The following is a 10,525-nucleotide window of genomic DNA, read 5'->3' as shown; positions in this document are numbered from 1 at the left end:
TCTAATGACTTAGGACATTAAAGAAATACTCTACATAGTCAATAATAATTTAGAAATTAAAGAAAATATATTTTATCATGTATTTATCTAAATTACTAGAATATTACAAACTTTTATAGTACTCCTAACATTTTTTAAGCCATTTTTTAAAAAATTATTTTGCATAGAATAAAGGGCATTTTAAACCATTTAAAGCCATTTTATGCAAAATATTTTAAAAAATGGCTTAAAAGATGTTATGAGTACTATAAAAAATTGTAATATTCTAGCGATTTAGGTAAGATATTGTATTTACCTAAATCACTAGAATATTACAATTTTTTATAGTACTCATAACATCTTTTAAGCCATTTTTAAATTTTTTTTTGTATTAGAATAAAATATATTTTTTAATTATTTTGTATGGAATTAAATATTTCTTTCATTTCTAAATTATTATTGACTATGTAGAGTATTTTATTTAAAATTTGAGTGCATGCATGTATTTACCTAAGTTATTAGAACATTACAAATTTTTACAGTACTCCTAACATTTTTTAAGCCATTTTTTTAAATTGTTTTGCATAGGATAAAATATTTTTTTGTAGTATAATTTAAATAAATTTATTAAAAAATATTCATGAGCTATTAAAAATAGACAAAAGAGTATTGTATGGAATTCGAATTGATAGATCACAAATATTAATGGACAAAAGAGTATAGTATGGAATTTGAATTGATAGATCACAAATATTTTAAAGAAGTCTCGTAATTAAATATTTTGTTAGCTTTTCTTGTATGAAATAAAATATATATTTTTAATTTTTAAATTATTAATTTTTTTAATAAATTATTAATTTTTTAACAGCATAGAAATTACTATGTGTGTAATTCGAATCAAGCTGGTTCGAATTAGTGTGTGCGTGTGTGTTGTGTATAATTCGAACCTATTTGGTTCGAATTACTGTGTGCATGTGTTTGTGTATTTGGTTCGAATTATGTAGAAATGAGTTCGAATCAAGTTGGTTCGAACTACATATAAATGTGCATTGGTGGATTCACGAAACAGATTTTGGTTTGGCGGATTTGTGTAAAATTTTGCTCCCCTTAGTTTATTATTGTGATTTACCCTAAATTTCAATTTTATTCCTAATATTTTACATGGAATTAACGTCTAAAAGTATTTTTGACACAAACCGAAGATGTTATGGACAAAATTGAATGCAACTAAACATTAAGAATATTGTAAAAGATATCGCAAATATTAAGAATAAAAAGTATATTTTACACTAAAAATGTTCGATAAGTGAAAGACGATTTAAGATTTTTTATCTCATAAAGAGAAAATTAGTGCAAATTTATTTCTTTTTATTTTTATACTCAAATTTATGTACCAAGATGAATAGCAATTTTTTTGTACTAATCCCTCAAGCATGGCAAAAGCACACAAAGTAGACAATCCTCTGAAACAAATTCTAATCTCATCCTCCAAGAAAAATCAAATCCAGAAAAGATGGCTAAAGGAAAGGACACACACTCTATGATTGGATGGCTTGATTTAAGTGGGCATCTTATATGCTTCCCAAACAACCACATCCGAGTTCAAATCTCACTGATGGAAAAAAGAACCTATGTATTGTAGTGTGTTTGAATGTGTTGTGTAATATTGTAAAAGACCCCAAAATAAAAAAAAATGGACACACTCTTATCCAGCTGTGCTTATTTTAGAGAAAAAACCACACAACCAAGGGACTCACGATGGCATGCTTATTTTGGAGAAAAAACAACACAACCAAGGGACTCACGATAGCAGGAGTCTATATAGCCTATGTTTATGTTATGTACTGATGTGAGGAAGAGCTAATCAGCACAATACCGTCCATAAGCACAAAAGAAAAGTGATTTGAATAAAAACATCAAATTCACACTACTCATTTGCTTGAAAAGTTTTTCCCTTTGTGAAGGAAAAAATAAAAATACAAACAAAATAATGAATCCTAAGAGAAAACCATACCCCAAAACAGTTCAAAATAGTAAAGGGTATCCAATGATGTTTCATCAAGCTTAATACAATCCCTAATGCACAAGAGCGAGAGGATATGATAGAAGTAGGGTGTTGAGAATCGATTTGTGCACAAGTTTTGAGCTCATAGAGCTTGGAATAAACGTCTACAAGCCTTGGATATGTGCAGCAGCAAATAGAATGACTCAAAATTAAGAGGGAAGGGGCAATACATATACCGTATCCCTACTCAGTTTTTAGGTTGTTTAATGGAAGAGGCACTGTTCACTGCAATGAGAGTGTATTTCAAACGGCTGTAACATATACACTCATAGCACAGCCAAGCGAGATACTTGAATAGGAACAATAATAACTCCCAAATTTTTCATGCCAATCCAAAAATAGGAACAATAATAATTTCCACAAATAAAGTTAGTGCATCAAGCCAGCAAGTTATGGATAAAGAAAGTAGTAGTATGACTTAAAACACAGTACAAAGTTGAACGTCTCATGGGAAAAAATCATGTTTCTTATGATTATGGACATTCAGAAAAAAAAAATGCAACTAATGTGTAATTTAAACTCTGGTTATCAGTGCTTTCTAATAATAATGAAAGGTGTTGGCTTTGAAAATACACTAATAGCTTCAACACGATCAGCAACATCTTTCGCTGTGGTTATATGTTTGGTTCGTATCCTCCTGTTAATGCAAGCAATTAAACTCCCTATTGCATAACATTGATCAATTGACAAATTTCCTTAACACAGCTTCAGCGCGTTGCTCGAAATTTGGTAAGGCCCAATCATGTTGTGTTATGTCAAGATTGTCTTTCTCAGCACTCAAGCCCTGCAAACAAAATTTTTAGGGGGAAAAAGACTTAGATTGCATATTCATTCGACTCCCAATTACACCTTACTATATTCAATTTATTTTCCCATTTTCATCATTGAAGCACAACCATAACAATACAGATTACCCAAGTCCTTGGGCATAGACCACGTTTTTTTTCCTTCTCTTAACACATGGTTCAAATTACACAACGATGACACCGCACACACACAATTCCACCCCCTCCCCTAGGAAGAAAACACTAAATGTATATGACAGATTTTATCATTTTTTGTTAGAAATATCCAAAAGAAGGGGAGGGAGAATTCAATTAGAAATGCCATAAACATAAAAAAGTGAAAAAAAAAATTCATATTTGACAAGAGAGTAAAGATTGATATTCTCATTTATGGAAACCTATAAAGTCACTCATATGTGTGTACCTTCGAAGGGTCCATTCCAAATCCACCCATTTGCATCATACGTTGTGTATCATCCACAGCTGTAGCGAAAATAATAACACATCAGCATTCTAGTAAGTGATCATTCTTATCTAAGATTTGGAAAACTAATGAAAAACATGCAGAATATATTATTTAAAAAAAAATCAAATTCATGAAATAGAGGATATAAATAAAAGCACATATATAAAAGTACCCGGTTTTCAAACCATAACTAACCATTTTCCTCCCCCAAGATGAGACTAAACAATCCTCGTAATCCAAACAAATTGAGGAAGTACCTAAAATGTGATCACAGTAGTTAAACTTGAGTGAAACAAGTAGATGGATGCCAGTGGAGAAAAAAAAAAAGGAAGGGGGGGAGGGGGGATTCACAAGTTCCATTAAAATGAAAATTACCAGGAGCGGCTGCTAACATAGCTAACATCTACTGTGCTTAGGTCTATTCCATTCTGTAACATCGACCTAAATCTCTGTGTCAACGGAAAGGGTATCTTGGCTGCAAGAGAGTTAAACATTTAACAAAGCAAAATTAGTGATTCTATGGCATTAACATAAGGAATGAAATGTATGTGCTATGTAAAATGCCAGTTGCATAGTTATTAACAATGATGAAAAAGTTCAAATTACACCTTAAGACAATTTATATGAACAGAAACACTGGAGAAACATATAGAAGCACAGACAGAAAAAAGATTCCAATCAATGAAGAATTGCCGAGTGGGGGTGAAATTAGGAAGGAGAGCAAAGTGTAAAAAGTTACCTGCTACAAAACCAGAAAAGAAAAAGTTCACCCAAGCAAAGGTAAGAGTCTGTAGAACAAGAGGAAACAACAAAGTTATTACAACATCTTATAAATAACATTTGTAACATGTAAGGAGTGCAATCCAATATCCTATAAAAAATGCTATGTAAGTTTAATTTTTACACCTGAGGAATGATCATAGAAAGGTTTTTCTTCATCATATCCATGGCCATGTTTGGATCGGAGAACATCTGAGCTTGCGGATTCTGCGCTTGTCCCTTTGGAACAAACAACAGCCCATTTTCCTTCAATAAATATAAAAGTAACAAGTAGTTTAGGGTTATTAACTTGTAAAGAATTTTAGTTCTGGACTAATGTTGTAAAGATGTCAAATGAAAATTCAGATTTGTTCCTCAAGTATCCAGCAACGGATCAGAGGAACAAAGTTCAAGCAAAAGCAAATAAGATCGTGCCGTAAAGTCGCACAATATAAGTGGTTATATTCTTGACTTAACTCTTAAATTTTTTTTTTATATTACTATTTTGATCAAGTCAATGGATTCTGAAAATTTCCATTAAATCAAATGATTTTACAATTCAAATCATGTTACAATTTCATGTTTTATGTTTTCAATGTTATCCTTCGATTTTATGTAAAATCGAGATTTTAACTGCTTGCCCCCACAACAACAGACAGTAAATGCAACCTAAATTTCTCTCAATCAAGATATTATTACACATCTAAACCATATGGAATTTGAGTAAACAAACCTCGTTACAAAAGTAAATCTTGCGAGCACGGAAAGCTTTAGCTGGAATAAAATTCGCTCCGGCACGCAGGTTCCGAGCTCTAAGCATCACTTGCCTGAATAAATATCGCCAGAAAATCACTCAGATGTTACACTAACGATAATTAAAAAAGCAAAACAGCTACATAATAGTGTTGAATGGGGAGAGGAAATTACCCTTCTTTGACAATTTTGACATCAGGGGTTTGGGAAGAACGCATAAGCTTAGAGACAAAATACCGTAGCACACCAATTAGAACCATAACCACAGAGAGAGGGATCAGCACCCAGTCTCTGATTGCAGTATCTAGAACCAGATCTTCCGCCATTATTCTGCTAATTAATCACAACCAAATATTCAATCAATCACCAAAACAATTAAACAAGCTTCCGATTATATGCATGGGATTTGCAAATATGATATCAGATAGAAAAATGGTTAATTTCCCTAATAATTGCCAAAATGCGTTCTAAATTTCTAATTCACCACATCCATAACTAAAATTTTACTATATATATAGACGACACTAACAAATTGAAATCTACAATTATCATCAGATGGTTGTGGATTTTAAAATTTAATCCAACACAGGTCCCAGCAATAACAGTAGAACAGAGAAGACAGAAGGGGCGGAGTAGAGGAGGGATGGAGGACGGAGCTGGAGGTTGGATGGGAGGGCTTACCAGCTGAGGGCAGTCTCAGATCCAAGCAGAGGAGACGTACAGAGGACGGATGGAGGGGAGTCTGGCGGCGGCGACGTCGATGGAGCTGGAGGCGGGATAGGAGGTTATCGCCGCGTCGTCGATGGAGGGGAGTCGTCGGCGGCAGCGTCGATGGAGCTTGCGTCTGGAGCAGAAACTGACGTCGTCTTTGGAGAAGGCTCGGAGCGGACGCCTGGCCGGCGGGATTCGTGGCTGAGGAAGTGAGGATGAGAGCCAGAGGACGCGAGAGGGAGCCGTTTGGTGTGGTGTGGTGTAAGTGTACCAGTGTTTGTTCTTTATTGTGGGAGTGTTTCATTTATTTAATATTTTTGAAGCAAATTTTGTAATTTATAATCATTATTAATAATTTTAATAATATAAAATTATATCTAATAATAAATTATTATTCAATTTTTTTATTAATTATATGTAAATTTTAATAAAAATAATAGATTTTTAGATTTTTTTTATTTTTGCTTTGGAGTAAAAGCAAGATTTTAAAGAGATTAAGGTGGCAAAACAGACAACCCGTCCAACCTGCCCCATAAAACGGCCTGTTTCGTTAACTAGGTCCGCTCGCATTATGGGGGATTCATGACCCACAAGCTATTGACTCTTTTTTATTTTTTTAAAAAATAAAATTTATTAAAAATTGAACTCTGAATTCAAGTTATTCAACTGTAAATTGATATAGTGATATAGTTCCAACATTTGCATTTATTCCAACATCTGGTTCAACAGCATTTGTTGGTGTCTCAGGTTGAGTAACCTCATACATGAGCGAATTTGTTAGGACAATTAAATTCTTTATGATGTATGTTATAAGTCAAACTAGAATGAGACCCGCGCAATACGTAGGACGGTAAATTAATAATAGTATATAATAAATATTTAAAATTGTTATGTTTTGTTGAAATAAATTAAATATGTGTAAATTGAAGTTAAATTTAAAAGGTATTTTATTTTAAATAATTTGTAGTACAAAAGATTTGAATGTTAGAGTTGTATAAAGTAACATTTTTATTTGGTGGTTTGATTTTTGCATTTGTTTTAGTTGAGGGACTTAGTCATCTTATGTGGCGCTTGTCCTCCTTTCTTTTGTTGGTTGTTAGAATTGGTACTTTCTTCTTTTTGTCGTAGCTAGGTTCTTGTGAAGACATGTTCTTTATGAATTGTTGATGAGTTTGATGCACTTTCTATTGTGTTATTTGGTTCCATCTTTGTATGTATGTTCTTCTTCCGAAGATGTGTCTTAAATTTATATGGTTTTCTTTCTCCTTAATCTCTTGATGAAGTGGTGTTTCAATGTCATTATTTTTCTGAAATGTCATTAGATTTAAAGTAGTTGTGCCCAATAAGTTTTTGCGTCGCCATCAAATAGTACAAAAGTTGTTGTAACACTTTGATCTAAAACCTTTAATTGAATTCTGAACCTAAAATAAGTATTGGGTTAACAACTAATAATTTGATAGATGAGATTATAAAAAGTATATTGAGTTACCTTATTGTTGGATATTGTGGTGTTTGATTACATGTGCCACAAATGTAGTTGTTTCTTTTTTTATATATGCTTTCTTCTGACACTTTTTACATTTAACACAGTTCCATTCTAATTTGTCATAAATTTCGTTTATAGTTGCTAAAATTGTGAAGATCTTTTCCTATTCCAATATTCAATTTATGTTATCATTAGGTATATAGTATTTGAGTAAGTATGAATGTATGATGCATGTTGTGTTTTTTTTTTGTCATACCTGATCATCAGATTTTCATTGCATGGCCATTAAATCTAATCGTTCTGCTTTGAGAGAATGATGCTCTATTGAGTAAGTTTGAGATGTGCAGTTCGAAAATAAATTTTTTGTGCTAAATTTGATGTTATGTAAAGGAATAATGATAAGAGACTTATATATGTAGTTTAAATGGTATGAAATTTAAATACTTATAACGTAAAATTTATTATGATTAATAATATTATTATGACATTTGTAATATGGATATTTATTACCTTTAGTGAGTTATTTATAAAAATCAATAAATTAATTGTTACGGTTATAAATTTATTGTATTGTTTATAACGGTAAGACATAATAAATATAGGAATATGAATTCAATGTATTTGGAGGTTACAAATTTATTGGATTCTATTTTAGTTTTTTATTTGTATATTTTATTTTTTTGCTGATTTAAAAATAATAGTTGATTTGGCAAGAATTGCGTGGTTGATTCTAAAGTTGTGCCAAATAATAATTATTCTAAAGTTGGCAATGCAATTGACGTAGTCAATGGCCTAAACTTATAGAGTTGCGGTCAACATAATTATTGTAATAATTATATATTTAGATTTGTATCTATGCATAATGTATTTTACATGTACAAATATACGCAACAAAAGCTAAAAGTTAAACATTTTTAATAAAAAAAAGAAAATAATTAATTAGTGTTTTGAGATAAACATGCATGCATGATGCATCTTATATACTATAAATGTATCTAATATGAAAATGTATGTCTAATATCATATATTTTTTGGTTTCGTTTTGATACTTTTTTAATAAATTTATTTTTTTTTAGTTTTCAAATATTCTTTTCAAAATTTATATTGGTAAAATAAAATAGAATTTGTTTTTAATAATAAGTAAAAATTAAAATGATTATTTTTTTTACCAAATATACAGAAACTCGAACTCGCGACCAATATGGGAGACTATGCTATTTGAGGTATAACACATTGGCAAAAATTAAAATGATTATAATAAACATGATTATAATAATAAAATATAAATTTCATTTTTTGAACTTTTAATTTATAAATTAATTGTTGCGGTTATAAATTTATTGTATTGTTTATAACGGTAAGATATAATAAATATAAAAATATGAATTTAATGTATTTGGAGGTTACAAATTTATTGGATTCTATTTTTTAGTTTTTTATTTGTATATTTTATTTATTTATTTATTTTTGCTGATTTGGAAATAGTAGTTGATTTGACAAGAATTGAGTGGTTGATTCTAAAGTTGTGTCAAGTAAGCAATATTACTGACATGGCATTAGTAGGAGGAAAAAAAAGTCTCAAAAGTAATGTGGTGCATGCTTATGTATCTACTTTTATATATTAAGAATAGATGGGTCCTTTAGAATTTATACTATAAGTCAAACAAGTCCCTGATCAATAATATTATATGTCAAGGTGATCCCTATAACAGAGCAACTAATGGCTGTAAAAAATCTGAGTCTTAAACAAGTTATCATAGATCCCAACCTGCACAATATGGAACATTTAGTATAACAAGGTAAGTATTAATCATGAATACCTGAGTTATGGGTGCCGATTGAGAAACCTGAACCTCTTCTTGTGTTGCAGATGAATTTTTCTTGGATTTTTTCTTGACTATTTTTTTAGGATTAATCCCAGCCTTAGGAGCTCCCTTACAGGTCTTAGCACTGTGGACAGACTCTCCACATTTTTCACATGTGACTCTGAAAGTCTTTTTTGCCTTAGTACCCTCTGGTCCGTCTTCTACTGGATTTAGTCTCCTTCTCTTCACTGGACGCCCTATTGGCCTCTTAATCTTGAGAGGAATTGAGCTTATTTTTCCAGACTTCTCCCAATACTCTTCATTGTTGACAGGACTAATGGAATGCCATATGTTGCTCTGAAAGCATCCATCTTCAGCCACTTGTGCACATATATGTCTGCTCTATCTCCCCTTTTAGCAATAGCAACCATGGCATGCACACATGGAATGCCTATAAGTGATTATTAACTACAATTAGATATACAGTTTGTCACAATAACAACTAAAATGTATAAATTTAAGTGTTATACCTGTAAGTTGCCACATGTTACTTGTACATGTGCTGTTACCCAAGTGCACTCCCAGCTTCTTCAAGTGCATTTGCACCTCAAATACATGTCTGGCATCATCGCCAGTCCATTGAGCAGTCTAGTGCTTGGTGTCCTTCATAATGGCTTCCATCCTTTTTTGTTGTACAGGAGCAACAACACCGGTGTACGTGCTTAGGGCCTTTTTGTGTTGTGTCATCCTCCACATAATGTAACATCTGAGCTCCTCTAGCATTGTTAGGATAGGTTTTCTCCTATAGTGCACTATCTTGGCATTCCACACCTCTGTCATATTATTTGTGATGTTGTCCAGCTTAGGCCAGTGGCTGAATTTTGACTTAGTCTAGCATGCTGGATCCAATTTTGCAAAGTAAGCCCATGCGTCCTCGTTCATCCTCTTCAGCCTTAGCATGTTCTCATTAAACTCTGCAGATGTTGAACTTTTGGCACATGCCCACACCACGTTCTTAAGCTGTGTGTCCTTGTATTTATTTGTGAAATTCTTCCAAATGTGCCTAACGCAGTTTCTATGATGTGCGTTAGGCATAACCTCCTTTAGTGCTGGAAAAAGACCCTGCATCACAGTCCAAACAAACCAAAAAATAACATGCATAAAAATACTAAATATGAAAATAAAAAACATACTTAACAGTCACTAAGAGTTAGAACATTAAACCTATGTGATATTCGGGGTTATATTTTGTTGATCGTTGATGAAGTTCCAACCATCATTGGTGCATTGCCCAAGATCATCCTGCAACAATTCCAGAAACCATTTCCAACTAGCCTTTGTCTCACTATCAACTACTGCATACGTAATCACATAAAAATGATTGTTCGCGTCTTGTCCTACAGCTGACAGTAACTGTCCCCCATAAAAACCCTTCAGAAAGCACCCATCTAAACCTATCAAAGGGCAATATCCAGCTTTGAACCCCTTTTTGCAGGCATCTAAGCAAATATATAATTTATCAAATAACGGAGGAGATTGAGGTATGGGCTCCGCTACCAATAGTGCAGATGAACCTGCATTGCTCCTGTATAAACATATATCTTAGTATGACAAGAATTCATTTAAACATTTGAGAATGCAATTTTTTTTAACTTAAGAATCTAATGATTAAATTTCAACATGACAAGTGTGCAGTTAATTATTAAATTTTTTTTA

The 10,525-nt window shown here is 32.1% G+C and overlaps 1 protein-coding gene across 2 annotated transcripts; it reads right to left on the bottom strand.

The window, feature by feature from the left end:
- Positions 1 to 2,334: 2,334 nt before the first annotated feature.
- Positions 2,335 to 5,806, bottom strand: LOC107461211 (uncharacterized). Of its 2 annotated transcripts, none has more exons than XM_016079688.3 (9): positions 5,489 to 5,806; positions 4,982 to 5,140; positions 4,788 to 4,881; positions 4,202 to 4,321; positions 4,035 to 4,083; positions 3,671 to 3,770; positions 3,491 to 3,552; positions 3,254 to 3,312; positions 2,335 to 2,828 (listed from the first exon to the last, which is right to left on the bottom strand). In XM_016079688.3, the coding sequence occupies exons 2-9, from the start codon at positions 5,131 to 5,133 to the stop codon at positions 2,724 to 2,726; spliced, it is 741 nt and encodes a 246-aa protein (XP_015935174.1). In that variant the 5' UTR covers positions 5,134 to 5,140; positions 5,489 to 5,806; the 3' UTR covers positions 2,335 to 2,723. The 2 variants fall into 2 exon arrangements, with proteins under 2 accessions (XP_015935174.1, XP_015935175.1); XM_016079689.3 differs by having other exon boundaries at positions 4,982 to 5,137.
- Between the last annotated feature and the right edge of the window lie 4,719 nt (positions 5,807 to 10,525).

The sequence above is a fragment of the Arachis duranensis genome, chromosome 8 (genome assembly GCF_000817695.3).
Source record: "Arachis duranensis cultivar V14167 chromosome 8, aradu.V14167.gnm2.J7QH, whole genome shotgun sequence".
Classification (NCBI taxonomy): Eukaryota; Viridiplantae; Streptophyta; class Magnoliopsida; order Fabales; family Fabaceae; genus Arachis; species Arachis duranensis.
This window is presented reverse-complemented; position numbering and strand designations above follow the sequence as displayed.